The sequence below is a fragment of the Eucyclogobius newberryi genome, unplaced genomic scaffold (genome assembly GCF_026437365.1).
Source record: "Eucyclogobius newberryi isolate DKJ021-1_F unplaced genomic scaffold, fEucNew1.0.hap1 SCAF_4, whole genome shotgun sequence".
Classification (NCBI taxonomy): Eukaryota; Metazoa; Chordata; class Actinopteri; order Gobiiformes; family Gobiidae; genus Eucyclogobius; species Eucyclogobius newberryi.
This window is the reverse complement of record NW_027316056.1, coordinates 10,798,653-10,824,206: the sequence shown is the minus strand read 5'-3', so window position 1 is coordinate 10,824,206 and position 25,554 is coordinate 10,798,653. Positions and strand designations below refer to the sequence as shown.

The following is a 25,554-nucleotide window of genomic DNA, read 5'->3' as shown; positions in this document are numbered from 1 at the left end:
TTCTCCACACATCTGACCGTCCCGCGGCCTTGTAGTGCCACCTGCTTGTTTAATTCCACACCGACCTTCCACCGGAAAAGTGACACAGTGTGCCTTTAACAAAGAATGACTGAAAGTACAGAAAAGACCATGGAGAGCGTATTGACAACCCAGATAAACCTGCAGAAAATAAAGGTCTGAGTATGAAAATTGAATAGAAGTTCCTGGCTATAATATTTCCTAATGATTGCAGTCACAGAGTCAGTTGTTTGGTGATAACTTGGGATGATACTGCAGCGGCTAAGAAAGGTTAAAATGCCTAAAACCACGAGTGTGCAGCTGAGAAAAGAAGGTTTTTGTTTGTGAATTTTGGTTACTCTGACCTCAAAACTCAATCTTTACTGCTATTTCCCCCCTATTTTCATAATTGGTGCCCTGATAAAATGTTTTTCGTCTTGGTTGTTCCGGAAAGGGCTGAATCATAAGTTGTATAAATGAATAAGTGGAGCTTCATTTAAAGGTTTCAGGTGGAGACGTGCTTGTCTCATGGAGATGTTTCAATCCCAGTGTTGGTAGATCACATCGTTTTATTGCTTCTTCATATTTGTACCTGTTTTCCAGCATTAAGCACGTTAAAAACAGGAATTTGAAATAGGATTCAAGATTATTCGCAAATACCAAATTGCAAAGTACCATAATTTGCTCCTTGAAGAACAAAATATCCTGTTTTATTCTGCATAAAACGGCAAACTTTGTCATTTGGATCTGTACAAATGTGTTCAGAAATACACTTAAATACTCTTTTTTATTAGTTTATCCATTCTTCAGCCTGTTTCAGTCCGTCTAGTCTCCTGGATGCTTTGAAAATCCTATAATTAAAACATTAATCACAAATCTAATCGCAATCGTAATACGTTTTTGCCATTAGATTAGAAAAAAACAACAACAAAACAGACATTATAATTGACATTCAAAAATTTTAGATGATTACATTCAAACTAAATATGTAAATGGATACATTTGTTGGACTACATGTTTAGGAATACGTATACTGGTTGTATGTTTTCCCTCTGTGTCTTGTTTTGTGGTCCAATTGTGTTGAAATGTGTCAAAATTGGTCACAAATCGTGTTGAAATGTAAATACTAACCCTATCTATAGGTTATATAACTGAACCATTACCCAGTAGCTATCGTGAGGTGCGGTCTAAAGTAGGAAAGAGGCACTTCCTAGTCCCACGAGTTTTAAATTCACGCACAGTTAAAGATTTCATGAGAATTTCAACTGTGCATTGTGCTTGACCGCTGGACACGTGCAGCTGTGTCCGACCACATGGCTCTGTATCAGTCTCAATACAAATGCCTCTTGTTGCCCTGCATAATTTTGTTTTGTGTGTTTCTCTCTAATAAGAAAGACTTGCTGTTGACAATTAAGTGTTATAATAGGTCAGTGTTATTGCTTCTACTCTTGGTCCCGGTTTGAGCTCTTTATAGTCCTGTTAAATACTTGGTTTAGTCCTGTTTTAGGGTGTGGTCACCGGTGTTGTCACGACGCAAATATTTCAAACTCTTATTTCGAAAGCAAGAAACAAGCTTTTCGCAGATGTTAATGTGCTACAATGATGAAAAAATGAAAAACAAACCACTCCTTTTGAACAAAAAACTTGTCTTTCTCAAGAAAATAATGATACTTTCTAGAAGTTACAATGTGGCCTTCAACTTGTTCTGATAAAAAGTAACATTTTGTACTGTTTATGTGATGTTTTTAGTATCGATACTTGTTCAAATTAGTATCTAGTTTCAGCAGTTTTATTTTCGATGAGTATATGATTTTCGAATTCGTAATTTAAACAAAAACCAAGTCTACATTAGGACTCAAACTAGGATCAAACCAAGTCTACATTAGGACTCAAACTAGGATCAAACCAAGTCTACATTAGGATTCAAACTAGGATCAAACCAAGTCTACATTAGGACTCAAACTAGGATCAAACCAAGTCTACATTAGGACTCAAACTAGGATCAAACCAAGTCTACATTAGGATTCAAACTAGGATCAAACCAAGTCTACATTAGGACTCAAACTAGGATCAAACCAAGTCTACATTAGGACTCAAACTAGGATCAAACCAAGTCTACATTAGGACTCAAACTAGGATCAAACCAAGTCTACATTAGGACTCAAACTAGGATCAAACCAAGTCTACATTAGGACTCAAACTAGGATCAAACCAAGTCTACATTAGGACTCAAACTAGGATCAAACCAAGTCTACATTAGGACTCAAACTAGGATCAAACCAAGTCTACATTAGGACTCAAACTGGTCCAAAACCAGAATCAGACCATGACAAGTGCAAATGCCCATTTAGTCCTAGTCTAGTCTATGTTAAGTTCAGGATTTAGTCCCAGTTTAGTCCCAGTTTTGTGTGTGTGAATGCACCTAAAACATATAGCTTCACCTTGACTGTATTAAAAAAAAGAGTGCCCAAAGATGAAATAAACAGAATAACTTCACGTTATCGCTCCAAAATTCATGAAATAAGATGTTTCGAAAGAGGACCTGAAGCGGCATCACGGTCTGAGCTGAAGTGTGTGGGAAATGCGCTGTGTGTGAATGAAAGGGTCAGTGATAGTCCAGAGAACAATAAGGACCAGATGGCCAGTCGCTCCACCTGCCTCCAGCTCCTTTGTGCTCCCAAACGCAGCAGTTCTGACTTGTGCCTTTTTAAGTCCACACAGTTTCATCAAGGAGAGTGTAAGAAGAATATACGCCGTTTTCATTTCAGGTTCAGATAGTGCACAGATGTGAATGGACTGTAAGATTAACCACAAAACTGCAGAAATACCACTATACAAGCAGAATTATCGATACTGAAAAAAATCATTGCATCTAAAGAACCAATATCCAACCTTTTCTAAACAGTTTTAGGAGATCTTGCTCTATAGCAGAACTAGTAAAGGTTCATATGGTAATTTTAAAGAAGCTATAATTATTTAGCATTGAAAATTAAAATTTATTGGCAATAAAATCTATAAATTCTTGCTCAAAGTGAACCAATGACACATCGTACAGACCTTTTTTATATTCCAACCAATCTTCGTGCTTTGCGTTGATGTTCTCTCAAAGCATTTTCCCATCTACTTTCTAAAATATCTCAGTTTCACTTCAGGTTTTGTTATTATCGTTTCCAAACCGCACATTTCAGAACGACTTCCCTTTCACACGCCGGAGTCGACCGCGTGTGTCAGACTTCGCTGGCCTCGTATTTGGAGAGGCCCCACCCAAAGAGTCCAACTGCGAGTGACATGGGAACGCTGGTCCAACGTGTGAAGATATGAGAGCGGGGCGGGGCATAACAGTGGGACGGCGGGGGCTGCCAGCTACTTTTAAGGATTAGACGAAAGAAATTGCAATACATGACTTGTCACTCAACCAGTCTGTATTTATTTAGCGGTATGTTCATGGTTTTAGCCAGAAAACAAAGTCAAATAGTAAATCAGGATCCTAATTTATCATTTAATCCAGCTTTAGGCACCAGTTTGGGTCAGATCATAGAGACACTGAAACATTTCGAGACCCCCTTAAGCGACTGATTGAGTGACAAGTCATGTATTGTAATTTCTTTCGTCTAATCCTTAAATGTAGCTGGCAGCCCTCGCCGTTATGCCCCGCCCCGCTCTCATCACACGTTGGGAGACCTAAGGGGGTCTCGAAATGTTTCAGTGTCTCCATGATCTGACCCAAACTGGAGCCTAAAGCTGGATTAAATGATAAATTAGATCCTGTTTTACTATTTGACTTTGTTTTCTGGCTAAAACCATGAATATACCGCTAAATGAATACACTGCGCATTCATTTGTCCTACAGATTACAGCGAACCGCACAGTGAAACTCTGCAGCGAAACTGGTTTTGACATTGACCGCTCGGCGCCTCATATAATGGCCTTCTGTATTCAAACTTACACAAAGAAAAACCCTCCTTCAGGGATCAATACGACCGCACATGACTCTCTGCTCCGGGCCCGTGTCCACACTTTAACTTGTGGTGTGCTACAGTTTGTCTTTGGATCAGGTTTGTAAAAAGAGACGTCACGCAGTTATTGTGAGAAGAAACGTCACAGAGATTTTGTCTCTTTGTCTGTTTTTGTGTTTCTTTAAATGTTTTGGTGTTAAGGATTTGGGAAAGATTTCGCAACTGTCTGATAATATATTGGTGGCTGTTTTAGCCTGTTAATTTGGAAAGATTTAAAATAATTTATATGGACAAGAGCAGAGAGGAGGTATAGAGACATTTACTGAGATATCTTGAGATATCTTAAGGTTTGGGAGTTTAATCTGCCTTTTTACTGATAAATACACGTTACATTTAGTTTTCTAAGAGCATTTTTCCTTATCATCATGGTATTGAAATTGGGATATTGAATCGAGTATATTCCTTAGCATTGAACTCAAATTTGACATTTAGATTTGTGACAACATTATTATATTGTGAAATATATAAATATTAATAGTGAATAATCTTGACATCTTTGTAATGCTGTTATGTTAATGATTAGGGGTTTGATATGGTATAAACCCATGGATCATTTTTGTTTGAGTAAAGTTAACTTTAGTTTTGTTTTCATGGTTTTAGGAGGTCACAGGATATTTACAGGCACATTTTAACTGATCTGATGGATTACTATAATATTAACTAATATTTTAATTTGATCAACATCACCCACCCTTATACTTTGTCCATTGAGCTCTTACGTTTTCAGAATTGCTCTGCCAGTGTTTAGTTCACCCTCAGGTTCGTTTCCTGGCACTGGTTGAATAGTGGCCGCTCGAGTCTGGACTAGACTTGGGTCGGTTCTTTTTTGGGACTCACCCTCGTCTCCCCCAGTCTCCTCCTCCTCTGGGACACAGAATGACCATTGGTTGTGGTGCTTTAAGCAGCGTCTTAACTGGTTTTGTTTTGGTCAAGTTTTCGCTCCGTCATCTTGAATAAAACGTGTAATGTTGCTGTGATCTCTCATTTGTCGAAAGGTTTTCCAGACTTTGAAACCTTTTCTACCATAACACGTGTATTACTTCTTCCTTGATCAGTATTAATGGATATTATTTGCGTGTTGTGGATTTACATTTCCCCTTCCCTACACTGCAATGTCATTTCATGCTTAGAGCAAGTAGCTGATGATTTCAGCTGAATGTTGTTCTCAGACATAAGGGCTGAATTACTTGAGCTTGTTTTCGGTTCTATGCCAAAGCCAAATGTACAAAAGCAAATCCAATAATAAACAAAATGCTTCTATGATTTTCACATATGACTACTACTTCCTATTGTACTTGCACTTTATACTTGCATGTTTGATATTGTGGAGCTCATTGTATTGCTTGTCTGTACAAATCTTTTGTTTAAACTTTCTTACAGTCGGGTTCTTTGAGCTCATGTGTGCAGTTTGTCCCCTCGACACTGACCCTGACCTCTTCTCTATTTCAGGAACCATCCGCCCGGTGAGGAGGAGTTTCTATGACCCCTCGTCCGCCCCAGGGCAGGGCTGGCAGTGGGAGTGGGAGAACGACGCTGGATCATGGACGCCGTACGACATGGAGGTGGCCATCGCCATAGAGGCCGCTCACAGCCGACAGCAGCCGTGCCTCGACCTCACGCCGCTCGGCTTCTGCTACCTCATCGACTACGAGAACATGACCCAGGTGAGAACAGAGGGTATTAAATATAGCACCATTTCATGCCAGTAAATGTCTGTTTATAAAATAACTCAATAACGTTGTTTTTGATCTGATTTAGTCAAAAATCTAATGTTATTATTGGTTTAGTTCACTCCAAACACAAAATGTCCTCTACATAGTGAATGATTTTGGCAGGTGAAACAGGGGACTTTTGTAACACAACTTAACTACTACTTTTCTACAGCAAGTACAAAACACAGCCGCTTAGACTGCTTACCGGGACAAAGAAATATGAACACATCACTCCTGCACTGGCGGCCTTGCATTGGCTTCCTGTCAAATTCAGAATCCGGTATAAAGTGGCATTGACTGTTTTTAAATCACTACATGGACCGGCTCCAGCTTATGTCTCAAACATGCTCAATTCTTACACTCCATCACGCCCACTAAGATCTGCATCCCACACACCCCTGGACACACCCCGTACCCCTGGACACACCCCGTACCCCTAGACACACCCCGTACCCCTAGACACACCCCGTACCCCTGGACACACCCCGTACCCTTGGACACACCACGCACTCCTGAACACACCCAGGACACACCACGCACCCCAGGACACACCACGCACCCCAGGACACACCACGCACCCCAGGACACACCACGCACCCCAGGACACACCACGCACCCCAGGACACACCACGCACCCCTGGACACACCACGCACCCCTGGACACACCACGCACCCCTGGACACACTCCGTCCCGCACACAGAAAGGTGACCGGGCTTTCAGTAAAGATGCGCCTCTGGAATAGTTTTACCCCAAGACCTTAAATTAGCATCTTAGCATCTTCAGTGACTGTTTTTAAATCTCTTTTAAAAACCTTTTTTCAGACTTGCTTTAGCTGCTGCTGAGCCTGTGAAAGGACTGGAATTTTATGCCACTTGTATCTTGTCTCTTGCCTGAATGTTTCTTCTGTGTTTTTTGTTACTGTCTGTTGTTGCTGCTGTTTGAATCATTTTTTAATCTCTGTCTTTTCATTGTGAAGCACTTTGTAATTTAATTGTGCTATACAAATGAAAATGACTTACTTACTCATCATCTTTGTGTTCTCAGGTCAACAGACAGAGTCAGAGGTGTCGCAGGATCCAGAGGCGAGCGGACTTGGTCTACCCTCTAGTGTCAGGGCCCCTGCCCAAAGGGGGAGGGGCCGGGGGCGGCCTGACTGGAGCCCTGCTGGGTGTGGGTGTCTCTGGGGCAAGTATGGGTGGCGGGAGCTTGGTCTATCCCAACGGGGGTTTGCCCCCATCGAGCCTGGGGCAGCCCTGCTCCTGTCAGCAGTGCATGCTGGTGCTGAGTGTGAAGTCTAGCACAGGGGGCATGGGGGCCGGCGTACAGACTCTGGGTCGGCGCTCGCTCACCATGCAGCGCCCCAAAAACATGGTGGCTCCTCCGGGCCGCTCCCTGAGCCCCTCTAAGTCTGCCACTTTGGGCCGAGGGCAGCTGCCGACGCAGGCGTACTACCAGACGCTCCCACACGGTTTGGCCATCTCCAGAAACACTGCGACCGGCAGGACCAACGCCCAGCTGTTCGCCCAGTCTCTCGCTGTGCTCACCGCCGGGACGTCCTCTCTGGGCATCTCGTCTTCCAATAGGCCGCCGCCCCCATCGCTCCCACCCCCTCAGCCCCCCACAGCCAATCAGAACCCTCCATCCCTCCCGGCCAAACTCTCGTCATCATCATCATCAGCCAATGACCCTGTGCCAACCGGCACATTGATCTCTCCTTCCAACAACGTGACCACGCCCCCCTCGCCCGTGCCATCGCCGTCACCTGTAGTCATGAAGCCTCAACGAACGCCATCGTCCGCGGCAACAATGTGCCACGCCCCTTTGCCACAGAGGTCCAGTTTAGCCGGACTCAGCCGCCCGGCTCTGCAGCGGATCGCTATGGCCCAGTCCAGAGCGCTCATCGCCTCAGGGTGAGTCCACACTGTGTAATGAACACATTACTGTCCGACACTCAACTGTCTTCACTCTGGTTTATCTGCCGGATGCAGATAAGTGCTTTAAATTACCTTGATTTTGTTTCTATTTTCTTGCTGTTGTTGCAATCCACGCAATTTGAGTTTATTCGTGTTTTGGCCAAACACATAAACTGAAGCTTTGATCAGTCCTTCAAAGGGATTTTTCCCCAATTTGATTATTTATTTCTTAAAACAATGTTTCTTGCAAAAACAATTACATCAGCTATAGATGATTACATTGTGAAATGAAACCAGCATGGGGCCAGCAGCAACGGAACACAAACAAAGGGTTTATAATCTTGATTACAACTTGTATGAGTTGTAGTTTTGAATGTAGAAAATCATCTTTTTGGATCTGTCTAAATGTTTCACTTTGGTTTCACTGTTGTCAGCTCAACAAACCCTAATTCTTCAGTTTATCTTCTTTGTTTAAGTCCCATATTCTACCAGTCCACCTTCGATCATTAAACTCAAGTCTGAACACGCAGGAACTTTCTCAGCCAAATAAGCACGTATTTGACAGTTATTTTACACACTTCAGTTTCATGTACAAACAAGAAGAAACGCTTTAGGAGGAAAAGCCTGTCGAGACACGCACTACACACACGTACAACAGGTGTTATTTAGGACTTCAAGGTTCTAAACGGCCAAGCAATCACAGCTTCACCTGGAATGCCTTTAGCTGTCATTCAAGCGCACAAATACAGGTTTTACTGACGTTTTATACGTCTCTAGAACTGTCCAAACCTCCTGAAATAATACACTCTTACATTAACACATGAGTTATAATGATACGTTTAGGCTTGCATTGTTAGCAGGGAGCTCGTTTAACTTTGTGATTGGATAGTTGGCGTGAGAATAAAGCTGCAAAATGTATCGAATTGAAAGCGCAATTTGAACCGTCGCAATTAGCAAAGTGCAAAAACTGTGGTTATTTAACTTGCGAAGAGTGAAAAATCGTGTCTTAGTTTGTGTAGAAGATGCTAATCCTGTAGTTTAGACTTCTACGAACTGAAAGGAGGATACTTGGATTAGTTTAAAGCTTCACTCAAACGTTAATGCTCCTGGACATGTTTAAAATGTAACTTATGAATGAAAATGATTCTACGATTTGCAAGTCTAAATGCAATCTCAACACTTAGACCTAAAAAAGTTCATTTGTGTCTCAATCAAGACGTTAATAGTAACTTTGTCGCTTTTTCATTTCAGACTGATAGTTAATTTGATATCAACCAATACTGACCGACTTAACCATGTACAATACCGTCATATTCATGTGCAATACTGACTTAATCATGTGCAATACCGTCATATTCATGTGCAATACTGACTTAATCATGTGCAACACCGTCATATTCATGTGCAATACTGACTTAATCATGTGCAATACCGTCATATTCATGTGCAATACTGACTTAATCATGTGCAATACTGTCATATTCATGTGCAATACTGACTTAACCATGTGCAATACCGTCATATTCATGTGCAATACTGACTTAATCATGTGCAATACCGTCATATTCATGTGCAATACTGACTTAACCATGTGCAATACCGTCATATTCATGTGCAATTACTGTCGTATTGACAAGCAATTAAGGCCATATTCATGTACATATAACTGATGTAAATAAGAGTGTTTACTTTACTTTACAATTATTATTAGTATTATTTGTCTTATGCCAGCTATTTTTATTTTATTTATTTGATCTTTATTTGTTATTGTTATTTTTCCCTCCATTCCCTATTAAGAGATGAGAGGAGTTTTATTGAAAAGAGTCTTTGTTTTTGTTTATAAGAGTTCTCTATTAAGAGATAACTTCTGTCCTTTTCCTCTGTATCTACTGCGTTGCAACACCAAAATTTCCCCATGTGTGGACAAAAAAAATGCATATCTTACCTTAATCAAAAAAGAGGCGTTTATTTCCTTAAAAAACAATGAAAATATTCTACATAATGCTTGTTTATTATTCAAATAACTACTGCACAGTGTTATACATGTACAAGTTCTGGACCAACATCAGCCACTAAAAAGTCTTATTCTATCAAATTATAGCCCCAAAAAGGGTATCAACATAAACATATCCCGGTCCAGCATTATCTGTGCTTCTCTATACAAAACATCAGTTCTATAGGTCTAAAGCCACAACAGTCAAGAGTATATTATATTGTGTTCTCTTGAGATTTGGCTTCATTGTTGCGCTCTCGTGTCACTTTTATACGGCGTGACTCACCCGGTTCAAACAGGGGCCGACAGGTTGTTATGCAGTAAAAGCTGATGATGAAGTGCCAGACTCGTGATGTTATGTTCACAACTTGATTTCGCCGCAATTTCAGATAATTTCCCATTTCTGGTGCAGGCATTTATTCATAAAGCTTGGATTGAGTGCGTGGTACGTTTCACCTCCATCTTTTATTGTCAATCATGACCAACTGGATGTTAGGAACAGGTGATTTGCAGCAGTGGCAACTTAAACGACCGATATTATGATGTTTTTGTACTTTTAGCCGTTATAATGTTGTAACCTCATCAAAAACAGGCCTGGAGTTGTGTTTTGTTTTCACACGTTTAAAGCTTTGTCCATCTTCTCTACTTTCTCCTGTATTTTGTCTTTTTTCAATACTTTGTTTGATGAAATAAGTATTTTTTTTTATTATAGTTTTACATTAGTCTAGTTGAGGTTTGTATAGAAAACCAGGAAGTAGAGCTGAGTTCTAAAACAGAATCCCTCTGTGATGTCATCAGTAGTTGACGTTACCCACATGTCAATGCCAGTGGTCTTTCTCTCTTTCTTTCTTTCTTTCTCTTGCTCTGTCTTTCTTTCTCTCTTTCTCTGTCATTCTCTTTTTCTGTCTTTCTCTCTCTCTTTCTTTCTTTCTCTCTTTCTCTGTCATTCTCTTTTTCTTTCTTTCTCTCTCTCTCTTTCTTTCTTTCTTTCTTTCTCTATCTCTTTCTTTCTCTCTTTCTCTGTCATTCTCTCTTTCTTTCGTTCTCTCTTTTTCTTTCTCTCTTTTTTGTCCGTCTCACTTTTTCTTTCTTTCTCTCTCTCTCTCTTTCTATGTCCTTCCCTCTTTCTTTCTCACTCTTTTTCTCTCTCTCTCTCTTTTGTTCTCTTTCTTTCTCTCTCTCTCTCTCTCTCTCTCTCTCTCTCTCTCTCTCTCTCTCTCTCTCTCTAACACAACAATAACAACACCACCACCCCCACCAGGTGCCACGGGGGGTGGTGGTGGTGCATTCTGTGGTTGTATCCTTGGGCAAAGCACTTCCCCCACCTGCCTCCAGTGTCCAAGCCTCCTGGTGTGTGATGGAGAGTGTTGTGAGAGTGAACGTGGATGAACAGATGGAAATTAGCCCATGACACTATCATAGCTGTTCACTTTTAGACAGTTTAAACCAGTGCTTCTCAACCTTTTTCAACCCTAACCCCCCAAAATAACCGTTTTAGGCCACGCCCAAAGCGATAAAGTAGCCTCATATCTAATGTTTCATTTTATTTTGAAGATTCAGACCTAGATAAATTACTTTGGTCAGCAAATAATAACCTACATTTACCACTGCATTTGAAGCTTTGTTTACAAGACCAGTTTTCCCCTCATATCATCTGAGGACACCCAGAAATCATCTCGAGACCCCCACGTTGACAGTTTAACCAAATAAACATGTTATCAGGTTTTATTATTTGTGAATTCATAACTATTTACTACTGTGTATAATGTGTAGTGTGGCAAAAGAGATGTTATTTTCTAAACGCCGGGTACAGTTCCTCTCTTAATGATGCACTTGAATCACAAACAGGAGTTAATGAAAAACAAGTGGAGTGGTTGAGTGGGAGGGTCTTACACTGAGAGCCAGGGCTGAATCCACCTCATTACAAATGTCCCGGGACTCTTTCCAAACGCTTTTGGATCCAACCCCATTCTGAGCACATCTTCAGTTTATCCTGCTTGACTTTAACCAATTTTTGCTGATAGACTTTAAAATCTATCGCACACAAACTGATGTAATGTAAAGTTCAGCAAAGAACAAAATGTCTTTAAGATAAGATATTCCTTTATTGTCCACACATGGGGAAATTTCACTGTTGCAACGCAGGTAGATACAGAGGAAAATGATAGATAACATATTTATAAGATAAGATAGTCCTTTATTGTCCACACATGGGGAATTTTCATATTATATTGATAATTTGTTAAGATTCTCTGTCTAGACGCCCTCAATCCTCATATTTCAACCTTTATGTAGTTCAAATGTATTTAAAAATCCAAAAGGTACAATAAAAATATTGTTTAATCAAAAAATAATAATCTCCGACTATATATATACTCTACAAGTCAACTGCTAAAATAGTCATCAGTTGCAGCTCTACACGGTCATTAACATGTATGCTAATTGCTAATGTTAATAATCTATGCAAAACAGTGCTACACACGGTAATGCTTTCTTACAAGGCTCTGATGTGACTCAGGCGTGATCGAGTGGTTTTCAGTTGTCGAAACGGCGCTGCTTTTTCATAATTTGCCATGTTCGGGGGCTAACGCTAATTCTCTCATTGAAAATGCATTAGCGCTAATGTATGTAGAACGCTTGGCCAGTTTTGTGGTCGAGAAATAACATCAAAGTTTGAACTCAAAGACCCGGTGCACGTTCTGTCTCCGAGTGTCCTTTGGCCTTGTACGTCCGTGTTTGAAGTGGCATATGTTGTAGCTGGAGCTGAGAGAGGTGCATTGTGGGAGAAGGCCACGGGTCAGCTGCACCTCCTGTCACCTCTCGCTCCGTCTTTCTCTCTCCTCCAGAGGCGAAAGCACCAGATGTAGCGCCAGCAGCCGTCCACTTGTTCTCCAGATTGATGGCGTCTGAAGTATATTGGATTAATCTGCTGATATCTCTTTTATGAAGCTGCGTAAATCACACTTGGCCTCATGTGTATTTTTGTGTGGGAAATCTTCATTATTATGGTAAAAAAAAAGCCTTCACGACTCCTCTTTATTTACTAGTTAAGCAGTTTTTGAACAGAAAAGTTGTTTTATGATTAACTGTAATATATATCTTGCATGTTTTAGTGGTTATGTGTATAGTGAAGCTTTGAGGTTGTCAGATTCCACAACACTTATAATTACAAGGATTTATAGCAAACAAGTGCAGAATGAAGAAGACATGGAGTGACTGAGCTAAGGGTATTGGAGTGAATCAGGAGTTAAATCTGCCTTTTCACGTTTTTTGCACAAGATCAGCAACGTTTTTTGGGCTTTTGCCGGCACCACACCTCGTTTTAATCGATTAATCGAGGCACAGGGCTTTTTTTTTTTTGTGGATTACAGCCCAACTTTACAATGAAATAAGTACATTTCTTGTCTTAATGCATCTTTCTTGTTCTGTAAAGCACTTTGAATAATAACCCAGCCTCACAGACACAAACCTTTGTTCCAATTGAAATGAAGTTAAGAATGTTTTCTCCATAAACGTGTAACTAAATAATAATTTGAACAAATAACGATACTAAAAAGCTACATAAATAGGACCAAATTTAGCTGAAAAGTTTTACTACTGTCTTCATCTATATCAGAAGATGGAGAGTAATATTGCATCAAGTAAAGTACCGTTATTTTGTGTTTTATATTGTACTGTCTTAAAAAGAGCATTTTGAATTTTCATTGTGTCTTTTTATAGTATTAAAATGAAAGTAATGTGACAACACTAGTCCCGTTTCTCCTTTTAGACCTTGTTTGAACCTGTTTCTTTCCTTCTTAAGAGCCTTTTAAGTTTTCACTCTGCTTATGTATCCAGACCTTTCCATTCTAAGATACACAGCAACATTTTATTGAACAATTTCATGTTTATTTCAGCAAAAGTATCGTGCGTCTAACTTGAATTCCACAGCAGTTGTTATCGTCAGGTTCAAACGCGACGCAAGGTCACTCGGTTCAGAGATGCAGATTTGAATTTGCAGCCTCTCCAAACTTTCTCCCCCTTCCTTCCCTCGGCCCGGCCCGTCGCGTCTCAACTTTGGGCCCCTCCGAACCTCATTGTTGGTCTCCACGGTAACCTTTGTTAGTCTGCCCAGGCCTGGTCCGCATTAGCAGCACAATGAAGCGCTGTGGCTGGGCTCGTCCTGCTCCTTCCCCCCTCTCGCTCTTCGCTCTCACTGCAATCTCTCCTGAAAAATAAGTTATTAGTTAGAAATACTCACACTTTGTTCTGCTTTTGGACAAGTGTAAGATTCTGCTGTTTGAAGTGGTTAAAATGTGCTCATTAAATAGTAGGTTGCGCAACGTTTTGCTATGTGTATTCGCTTGGCAAGGAGGATGATCCACAATTAAAATGAGAAGTCTATCAACATGAAATAGTGCATTTTCTTCCACATATTATTGCATCTCCGAAAAATGATTCACTTTGGATCAACTTGCAATGTTAATGAATTAATATTGGATTCGTTTCTGCAGCATCATTTTCTTTCACTGGCTTCGGTGGCTGGTTTAGTTATTGTACCAGACTTTCTTGCATTCATTGCCAAAATAATGGTCTAGACTTTAGATGTAGATGTTTCAGTGCAGCCAAAAGTACAAAAGTACCCAGAGTTGCCAAGTCCGCTTCTTTATAGCAACTTTCAGCTTCTTGTTTTGGAAAGTTGCCATGAACACTTATTATCAATACAAACGATCATATTCCTGTTAAGAGTTGGATATTTACCGTCATTTAAAAAAACAAACTATTTGAGCCATTTGCCGAAATTGCGTCAATCCTGCTCGTCATTAGTTTGACTATTATATTTTCATAATTTCAATTGCCTGAATCTGTTTGCTCAGGTTTACTAGTAGTTTCCTGCTGCTTTCACAAGTGCTGAGCTAATTTAACATGCAATAAACATGAAAATAAACATGTTTAAAGATAAAAGAAGATGTATAGCATGTTAGATGTTCCTTGTCCACCCGAGCAGAAGCATCTGGGCATGCACGGATTTTATTTTGACTCAAATGGGAGAATCTCAAGGGTGAGTGTGGCTAACTGAAAAACTGTTGGGTGTAGTTTCAACTAAGTCAGTTCTTTATGGTCGGATTGTGTTAAAACAAAGCGTAGATTATAGTCTCATAGCTTCAGACAGAGAAGTGCCTCCAGTTAGCTTCACACCAGTGGCCAATGGTTAGCCGCTAACCCCTGGTCCATTATGGGCACCGTCCCTCCTGTCAAAAATTATATTAACATTCACATTGTGAAATAATTTGGCATTATACGTGTTTAAATAATACACAAATCTGTGTCTATCAACAGTATAAATCACACAAAATCATAGTCTTCTTTGTTAGTTTGTGTATTGTCTGCTTGATGAACATTTACTGTAAGTACCAGAAGTGGTCAGACTTTAGCATTGCTGTCCTTTGAGCCCATTTGATGTCTCTAAACATATTCCATGCTCTGAACATAATCCACCTGTGCATTGCTCTGTTATTGCAGAAGTGCTCAGATTCCTTTCACTTTTGCCTTAGAGTAGGGTTTGATGTTTTCATAGTATAAATTATATATTAAAATAACAAAACATCTTTCTAGTAGTTTAATTATTCCCATTTTTATAAAACATGTGCAAGGTATCAACAAAATGTAGCTTCCAGTTGCTTCAATAGTTTTGTTTCCTTCCATTTGTGCACGTTTGAATACTCCTTGCACCTTCCTCTGGCATTTTGTATTCATGGGTTTCAAGCTATCGCGAGGGTGATCTGTCGCCATAGCAATCAAGCAATTCAGGAAGGAGTCATTTATTATTTTATATTCATCCAGCTCCTCCCTCCATCCCTTTAATAACGGCATATTCATCCAACTCCTCCCTCCATCTCTTTAATAACGGCATATTCATCCAACTCCTCCCTCCATCCCTTTAATAACGGCATATTCATCCAACTCCTCCCTCCATCTCTTCAATAACGGCATATTCATCCAACTCCTCCCTCCATCTCTTTAATAACGGCATATTCATCCAGCTCCTCCCTCCATCCCTTTAATAACGGCATATTCATCCAACTCCTCCCTCCATCCCTTTTATAACGGCATATTCATCCAACTCCTCCCTCCATCCCTTTAATAACGGCATATTCATCCAACTCCTCACTCCGTCTCTTCAATAACGGCATATTCATCCAACTCCTCCCTCCATCTCTTCAATAACGACATATTCATCCAACTCCTCCCTCCATCCCTTTAATAACGGCATATTCATCCAACTCCTCCCTCCATCCCTTTAATAACGACATATTCATCCAACTCCTCCCTCCATCCCTTTAATAACGGCATATTCATCCAACTCCTCCCTCCATCCCTTTTATAACGGCATATTCATCCAACTCCTCCCTCCATCTCTTTAATAACGGCATATTCATCCAACTCCTCACTCCGTCTCTTCAATAACGGCATATTCATCCAACTCCTCCCTCCATCCCTTTAATAACGACATATTCATCCAACTCCTCCCTCCATCCCTTTAATAACGGCATATTCATCCAACTCCTCCCTCCATCCCTTTTATAACGGCATATTCATCCAACTCCTCACTCCGTCTCTTCAATAACGGCATATTCATCCAACTCCTCCCTCCATCCCTTTAATAACGACATATTCATCCAACTCCTCCCTCCATCCCTTTAATAACGGCATATTCATCCAACTCCTCCCTCCATCCCTTTAATAACGGCATATTCATCCAACTCCTCACTCCGTCTCTTCAATAACGGCATATTCATCCAACTCCTCCCTCCATCTCTTTAATAACGACATATTCATCCAGCTCCTCCCTCCATCTCTTCAATAACGGCATATTCATCCAGCTCCTCCCTCCATCCCTTTAATAACGACATATTCATAACTGGGATATGACACGAGGAGGGGTACAATAGCAGCAGCCTCGTCTCAGACGACATGTTTAAGAAGAGGGAGGGGTGAAGGTGAAGACCGGACAGCCAAGACGAGGCCAGCCGGAGTTTTTTTTTTTTTTTTGTGGAGGTGGAAGGAAGACAAAGACGGCAACTCAGCGAAACTGCCAAAGATGAATCACACTCAGGTGCGAAAAAAAGAGAAGATTTCCCCCCAAACACACGCTAGCATTGTCCTCGGAGCTGCACAGTAAAAGTAAACATTGACCCTTCAGACGGGAGGAGATGCGCTGAAGAATTTGAGTGGTTCTGAGGGGGAGGGGCTGAGTGTAACGGGGGACGGAGCGGTCGAAACAAAGGCGATAGATGAGTGTGAGAAAAAACGTTTGTGTGTCGACGGGAGGGGCGCAGGGGCGAAGCGAACCGGGCGAGAGGAAGTGTGAGAATGAGAGCAGGATATGAACTGACTGGAACAAAGCGACTGGTTAATGATAGATATTGTGTCTGATACGGTTTAGTTGTTGTGTTGTTGCCGGTGTTAAGCTTGCTGCTGTTCATCAGATTCATCAATATTACACTTTATTCATCAATATGTTCTCTCTGGAAGACTTCAGCCTTCACACGTTTCAACCTCTCAAGTCTTAATGTACAATAGAAACAATCGTGTTGCTGACCAGTCAACTATTCAAATAATTGTTCGTAGCTGCCCTGATATAGCATTTGATACCATTATTAGGGGCTTTGTTTCAGTTATCGTTAAACTTGTTGCAGTAATATGTTTCCTCACCTACAGTACTTTGCTACTAAGACCAAGGCTGTTATTAACAACTGTTTTAGTCTGCGATTTTCTTTCTTATTGTGCACTTTGAGAGATTTTAAACACATTATCAACAAAATAAAGTTTGAAATATGACGACTGAAAGCTTCTAAATAGAGACTGTTTACAGATAACATGTAACATTGTCTTTTTGATCGTACAATGCCACTGTCTTTGCTGTAAAAAGCTCTTTTTGTGTGTGTTTCAGAGTCTGTTTAGTCCAAATAACGATTACAATGATCAAAATACGACTGCAATTGACTTGTCAGGATTATTCGATTGATTGTTGCATTTCAGACTAAGACTGTGCGATAAACAGGAAAGACTTTTGATAAGCGCCATTCCACGCACAAAAAATCTGAAGTTTGGTAAAAGACCCCAGTACATCATGATTTGAAAATAGTTTTTTGTTGGAATCAGTTTGTCGTTTCTTAAATTGTATGTGTCACTGTGTCTCAATGGCAAAGCTGATGTCCATCTGGGCCCTAGTGACGGAGGCAGAGGGACAAAGCGTCAGGAGCAAAAACTCTCTCAGGGGTCAAAGGGCGAGAGGCTGCACTCCCCTACGGGGCAGTTGTGTGTCTGAAAGGCCCGCTCTGCTCTGAAGTCACAGTTAGCGCTCACATTTCACCGTATGAGCCGCCTGGATTAAAACCACGTCCTGCTGTGACGTGGAATAAGATTTCTCTACACGGCATGTGCTTTTCAAACACTTCGTTTTTAAGGTTTTCTAGTTGGTCCTGGTTGAATCCAGATTTAGCTTTTGTTCGCTCTAGGATGGTCAGAATATAACGTTTTAGTGTTTGGTTTATTGTAAGAAGGAACACTAGATTTACGAAACAACAGGAAAATACTTATTTTTCTCTCATTCAAATGGTGTAATATATCACAATTTATCTAATATCTAACCAGTTTTATGGAATCAAACTTTCTGAATGATAAAGTAAAGTCAACAATACACTTACAATACATGTACAATACACACAAAGTTAGCATAAACAGCCAGATATTAAAAAAGAACAAGTTTAACATTCAGGTTTACATTATTTAAGAGTAGATTGAACTGGAATAACTTGACACTGACCTGGATGATCACAATTATCACACAATTAATCTTTCCTAATTCACAATTGGTCCAAGTTGGAGGCCAGTGTGATTGCGTTGGTCCTGGTTTGGCCCTGGCCTTTAGTTTGGGGTTTGCACGTGTGAACGGACCTTTATTTATACCAGGTAAAAATCCCATTGAGACGTAAATCTTTTTCCAAGTGTGACCTGGATAACTATAGTGTTAACTAGAGCAGTGATGCTACGTCCCTTCGATAGCTCAGTTGGTAGAGCGGAGGACTGTAGAGGCCAGGGCTGATATCCTTAGGTCGCTGGTTCAAATCCGGCTCGAAGGAGGAAAGTTTTTCTTTTGCGATGCTTCTTTTTATCTTAATATTAAACTGTTTTGTTTTTATTTTATTTGTCTTACTGAAAGGCTTGATTTTGTCCTCGATTGGCCCTGGTCGTGTCCACATTTAGAACCGGGTTTAGTTCTTTTTTTAATGTGTTTGTGCTCGCGTGAACGCACCTTTGACCTTTGACCTTCTCCTGGTCTAGTCCAGGTGTTTTAATCCAGATTATTTAGTCTAGCCCTGATTTAGTTTGGTTTTGTCTGGTTTAGTCTTGTCACAATACTAATAGTTTAAGTTTGTTTGATTTCCATACTGAGGAAAATGCTCGATAAATACATATTTTGATGCCACAATGGAAATAAAAACACTGGTGAAGCTCAAGACCGTTCAAAAACTATTCAGGAAGGAGCAAATATTGTCCCATGTATGTGATTTTTCAGTAATCAAATGAGTATTGGAGTATTGATACTAGTTTTACTATTGATTATCTAGGTATACATTTTGCTCCTCTTGTCTGGTTTGTAACTATTTCTTCTTTTATCTTTATTTATACCAGACAGAACCCCAATGAGCTGTAAATCTCATTTGCAAGGGTGACCTGGGTAATTATAGTCATGCAGTAGCCTTGTTTTAGACTTGGTTTGGACCTGGACTTGTCTCTGGTTTGGATCATGGTTCCTGGTTTAGATCTAATCACATCCTGGTTCGTCCTTGTTGTGATCTGATTTGAGTTTGAGTGGACAAAGTGGACCTTGTCAAGTCCTGTTTTAGATCCGGTTTAGACCCAGTTCAGTACAGCCGTGTTGTGAAGGTCAAAGGGTCATGTTATTGACTAAACAGCTATTGTTTCTCAGCCCCTTCGATAGCTCAGTTGGTAGAGCGGAGGACTGTAGAGTGCTTATCCTTAGGTCGCTGGTTCAAATCCGGCTCGAAGGAGGATTTATTTTGTCCTTTTCTTTTTTGTAATGCATCGGTCTAGATCTTGTTTATTTATGTGTAAAGTATCAAGCTAAAAAGTAGTGTTTTTTAGTGTTTTTTCATGTCATTTATTTGTTTTTATCCAATACTGATTCCAGACACTATTTACTTTTGACCTGCATCCATACAATATTTTCTGATTTTAAAATATAATTAAACACGTCACTTTTGTCTTATTTCAAGTGGACTTCATCTTCTTTACGGAAATATTGTTCTTGAATACAACATAATACAATTGATCAAAAGTATTGTGAAACTAGATCATGTTGTTCTAGTAAATTAATCCAAACATTAAATCTAAAAATTAAACAACTAAAATCGTGGGCTTAGAGCTTGTCAAAAATAAATAAATAAATAAATAAATGTCTTGAATTTATCACAATTTTCCTTATTAAACTAAATAAATATGTTTTTCACTATTAATTTCCTGAACATAAACAATACAGCCATTGAATCACTGCCATTTAACACAAAACAGTCAAATTTGTTCTTCAAAAGTCTAAACTCTGCTACAAACCACCGACAAAGGATCGACTGTCGACCTCTGGATTAAAAAAAACTATCGCTATCATTGACAGTTAGAAGTCACTCGATCATCACACAGCCCTCGTCTTTCGCAGCACACGTGTGATTGGGTAAAGAGTGAGTGGATTTAATGGCGGTGATTCCCACACGGGCGTCATGAGATCGAGTGACGGTCCAGGGCTAATCCTGTCAGGCCCAATCAGGTCTAATGGAAATGGGATGTAAAGGGCCCGGGATCACAAAAGGGTCTGTAACAGCTCAAATGATTGTAATCTTGTGTATTGCCATTCTCTGGCCCGTCCGGTGCTGGCGACATTTAATACAGCAATTTATTTCATTCAAGCTGTTGCACTCAACCCCAACTTTAGTCTTGTAAATTTATTTTTTGTATGCATTATTTGTATTATTAGCATTTAAACGTGTTCTTGAGTACCTTTAGTTTGGCATTTCATGTTTTAGAACTAAAAAAGACAACAAACAAAATGACATTTGCGTCTCTGCTGTTTCTGTGTTTTGGCGCCATCTGCTGGTGGCAAGATAAACGGATCCATGATTTGAATGCATTTAAAAAACAGAAAAGAACATTCTTAGAGCCACGTACAAAGATTGAGAGATTCAGAATGGAGTGTTTTTGACGCTCGGAGGGGAGAAGATATTCTAACTAGGATTCATCAAACTAGTGTGAATGAAGCTAAATTCCACTCTCGTTATGTTTTTGATGAGGGAATAATGTTAGAACAGGGTTAAAAGCTCAAAAAAGTCAATTTAGTATAATATTTATTCTTTAATGCATGTTTTAACAAATGTGATTTATTGCTTAAGGCAAGTTCAGACAAGGCGAGTTTATTTGTAGAGCACAATTCAATTCATTCAGATTAAAACATCAATCATATTTTCAAACTTTCGTTGAAGAAAATATAGATGAGAAACAAAAACACTGACATGAATTTATGCCAGTGACACAATAAATCTAAAGATGATTAAATACATGCGCTGTAATGAAAAAATAGCTCCATGAAACACTTAAGTAGTTTTTTTTTTATCTATTAATAATACAATATTTATTAAATGTAGGAGGTTTTTAGTTGACTCAATACATTCTTGCTCTGTACATCAATAAGTCGACTAAAGGATCTCAGAACTATTAAATATCTCTGTGATTTGACCGTTTGTCTGTGCCCAAAGTGCACTGACAAGACCACAAGATTACAGAAGAGCACACAAACATACTTACGCAGAAGATTACTAAACAGTGTATTATCAGTAAAAAAAAAAAAAGGCCGCTTAAGACGCTCACAGTTCAGTCCCAAATCTCAAGATAAAAGATAAGTCACTACACGCTTTCTCCTTCCTGCTGTTGTGAATGTTAATCCTGTCAAATCCCCACAAAATAATTAGTCGACCATTAACCCCGTATTTTTATCAACCAAGACAACCCTAACGACCATTGACCGCTTCATTCACTAAATGACTGGAGATCTACAGCTCAAATCTTGTCATCCATTTATTGAACAATACATTCATATATTATACATTGAGCTATTTATATATGTTTCCTAAATGTGCGTACTACTACTACTACTACTACTACTACTACTTCCTCGTATTTATCTGCTCATTTTACTTTCCTGTCGGCCTCCGATCATGAAGATCTTAATATTTTGACAGCATCTCACCATTTCCTGCCTGTAAAAGGTGTGTGTTTGGTTTGACACGAGTATCGAGTGTCATGTGCCGCACATTAGCGTCGTCGGATTACTATTTACACACGGATGATGTAGTGAGTCATTTGTTGAAAGCAGCTTAGTCTGACAAATCTAAAGCAACAGGAAATGGCCGATTATACAGTAACTGGACTCTGGCCTCTGCTGCTTGCCCGGTCACGCCACACACTTTCAGAATAAAAGATTATGTTAAAACTGCTTTATGTCACTGACACAAAAGGATTCTCTCAAGACAGTCAGTTACTAAGCCTGAATCATTGTTAGTAAACTATTTCTTCATTATTAATTAAGTCTTTGTTGATGTTTTATTAAGGCTAATATAAGTTTAGTTATTAAAAGGTGTTACCAACATCCTTATTAGTGCAAATTAATGGTTGACTATGAAACTTTTCTATTTGGCAACATAGAGATGTTGTTGCTTTACCTTGACTGTAGGGTATTAGTTTGGTCTATCTCCATGGAAACCAGCAGGTGACGGAGCTCCCACCAAAAGCCCACACTATGAATATGGAACTGATCGTAGTCCTTTTATTGTACTTTGTAACATTTAATCATTAAAGGCGTAATAGACAATTTTTCGCCGATTTGAGAACTCAAGACTTGAGACTCGGACTCAGATTTGGGCCAAAAAAATCGTCCATTCCGCCTTTAATTTATGCCACAGGCTTGCTCTGCTCCACTGATGGTGCTTTTTCCACTGGCTCATTAGTACTCACCTCCAAGAAACCTCCCCAACATCTTCTCACGTCCGGCGTTCTCCACCATCCTCCTTCCAAAGCAGCGCATATACATATATATATTAAACTACACATTTCACCAAAACGAAGGGAACGTGATTATATGTAATAATTTACTGAAGAATGTGCCTATTTGACAATTTTGATAAAGTTTATAATGCTACTTCCTGTTTAAACATGAGCAGCAGGTGTGACATAGGTAGAGGTAATTCCACTAAATTGTTACCTACTTCACTTATTGAACAATAGCGTTGGTGTATAAACTATATTCTATTTACTTTTATTCTATTCTACTTGTACATATATTTATTTGTACCTTAATAGACTCATCTGTAACTTTAATTGTTTTAGATTTTGAGATTTTTTTTATTTCGTCTGGTCACTTTATTACCGTATTTTCCGGACTATAAGTCGCACCGCAGTATAAAAAATGCATAATACAGAAGAAAAAAAACATGTATAAGTCGCACTGGAGTATGAAATGCGGTTGCAAGGGTGACAATAACAAATAATATCACATATAAGTCGCTCCGCAGTATAAGTGGAAGTATAAGTTGCACCCTGGCCAATACTATGAAAAAAGGTGTGACTTGTAGTCCAGAAAATACGGTAAAATGTGTGAGCGACTGTGTCCAAGTTGTTTCCCAATAGTGACAGGTCTAAACATTAACTTTTCAAACAAACTGATGACACTGATGGCCCCTTCGATAGCTCAGTTGGTAGAGCGGAGGACTGTAGAATAAAAGCTGAAATCCTTAGGTCGCTGGTTCAAATCCGGCTCGAAGGAGGAACTTTTTAGCTTTGGATTCATTGTTTTTTTTTTTGCTGGGCCGTCTGTTGCCGTCACGTTTCACCAGAGCAGAGGAAAACGGTCGTCTTTGAAGAGCCGTTTCAGTTCAGACCTGCCTTAGCCTCAGGGGGAAATGTGTCACTTTAAAAGAGCAACCTGATAATGACCCCAACAGCTCACACCGCAATCCGGTTGTACCGTTTCGCTTTCTTTAGGAGGCGTCTGATTTTTGTATCAGGCTGGGAACTGGTGACATTTTGTGGTTACTTTTTTATATATACTATATATATATGTTGTTAGAAAAATAATGTATTCTATTTATTTATTTATTATTTAATTATTCATCTAGAATTAGAAAACGTTGATAGATTCCATTAAAAATCTATTATTTCTTGATAAAAATGATGAGCCACAGCAACAAAAAATATGTTTTTTTAAATATAATTAATTGGGTTGATATTGACAATTAACGTTATTATTAATTTTGTGTTGAAAAATAAATCGTTTTTTTTAAATCTGTACATTGTATCCTATTCAAGTTGAAAATGGAAATTAACCTGTCGTAAATAAATAAATACATATATATTGTGTTCTTAGCCTTTAAACATGTTCTTGAGTACCTTTATTTTGGCATCCCGTGTTTTAGAACAAAAAAAACATTTTTAATCCAAACATTGAAATGAAAATGAAAATACAATAAAAAATAAATAAAACAAAATTAATTTAATTTAAATAAAGTAAAAGAAAATAAAAGAAAATAAAAGAAAATAAATGAAATTAAATTAAATTAAATGATCCAGACTAGATAATGCAAAGAAAAAAGTATTCCCGATGGATATTGACCCCTAAAAACACATCATTCCTTCTCTCATTTACTGAACATCGCCGTAATCGCCGCGACAAACCCAAAACAAACCCCGGAATCCCGACTCTGGGCACGTGTGAGCAGCTCGGCCCGTTTGTGTGGACGGCATTATGGTGATTATGACGAGGCAGGTAATCCAGGAGCCTCCGCCGTGACGTTTGTGTCTCTGAGCCTCATGAGCAGATGGAAACTCGCCGCATTAGCTTTCATATCCTCGCCACATGACGCTGCAAACACACTCTCCGCTTCTGTCAGTCCGATGCAGGCAAACCAACTGACATTTGGGTTCGGAAGCTTTTGTCTTTTTGTCTCGGATCTGCTCGAATTTTCAACATGACCGTGATCTCTTTTCACAAGTGAGTTTTTAGATACGAGAAGGCCCGTCACAGTCATTTACTTGTTGTTCGATGAAGTGCTGCTTCCACGTACACGTTTTTGTGGTTATTTTTGCGTTGTATGCTAATATTTGAGCTTTTATTACAAATTATAGCTATTAGTTTTCTACTAAGTGTTTCATTCTGTTGTTTATTTATTGCTGGTTATGGTTTTGAACGCTATTGTACATTCAGGAAAAGGTTTATTGGAGTTTTCATGCTTTAACGTTACAGTGACAGAGGCGTAATGTACCGTAGTTTCAATATAAATCATTTCTTATTGTGATATTTTTCTGTAGTAATATATGGCACTTCGAAATGTGTTATCGTGACAGGCCTGAACGCAAGGAACTGAACGACAAAATAATATGGAAATCACTGAATTGTTAGAGGAATTACTGACGAGTTTGAATATTACAGAGAAATTCAAAGATTTCAGAAGTAAATGTTTTGTTTTTTGCTCTCTTTTCGCAGCGTGCCGACCGTCCCGGTGAAGAACCTGAATGGATCCAGTCCTGTTCACCCTGCACTCGCCGGTAAGAACATGTTTCATTCAAAAAGTATATTAGAATAATGTTATTTTGAAGGGAATATAGTAGGGCTGCACTGAAAGAGTATTTAGCCAATTATTTAATACATTTGAACTAAATTTAAAGTAAATAAATGACTTGACAAAACTTCCATATGTATATTTAAATTGTGTTTTCTTAACATAATGTGTGAGAGCTCAATTCTGGGCTTTTATTTGAGCTGGAAGTCACATTATGATTGTAAGAAACAAAAAATGACAAATTTAGAAGTAAAAGT

At 39.3% G+C, this 25,554-nt stretch overlaps 1 protein-coding gene and 3 non-coding genes across 4 annotated transcripts in view; all 4 read left to right on the top strand.

Moving 5' to 3' along the window:
• LOC140377153 (E3 ubiquitin-protein ligase DTX4-like) overlaps positions 1–25,554 on the top strand; it is a 55,697-nt gene that overhangs the window by 19,021 nt on the left and 11,122 nt on the right. The window contains exons 3-5 of the mRNA XM_072462469.1: positions 5,463–5,677; positions 6,771–7,636; positions 25,222–25,283. Of these exons, the coding sequence (XP_072318570.1) occupies positions 5,463–5,677; positions 6,771–7,636; positions 25,222–25,283 (1,143 nt within the window). The remainder of the gene's footprint in view (positions 1–5,462; positions 5,678–6,770; positions 7,637–25,221; positions 25,284–25,554) is intronic.
• trnay-gua (transfer RNA tyrosine (anticodon GUA)) lies at positions 18,671–18,757 on the top strand. The gene is given in 2 exon segments: positions 18,671–18,707; positions 18,722–18,757. It is a non-coding gene; the product is annotated as a tRNA-Tyr (tRNA).
• trnay-gua (transfer RNA tyrosine (anticodon GUA)) lies at positions 19,611–19,690 on the top strand. Its single transcript is given in 2 exon segments — positions 19,611–19,647; positions 19,655–19,690. It is a non-coding gene; the product is annotated as a tRNA-Tyr (tRNA).
• Positions 23,420–23,505, top strand: trnay-gua (transfer RNA tyrosine (anticodon GUA)). The gene is given in 2 exon segments: positions 23,420–23,456; positions 23,470–23,505. It is a non-coding gene; the product is annotated as a tRNA-Tyr (tRNA).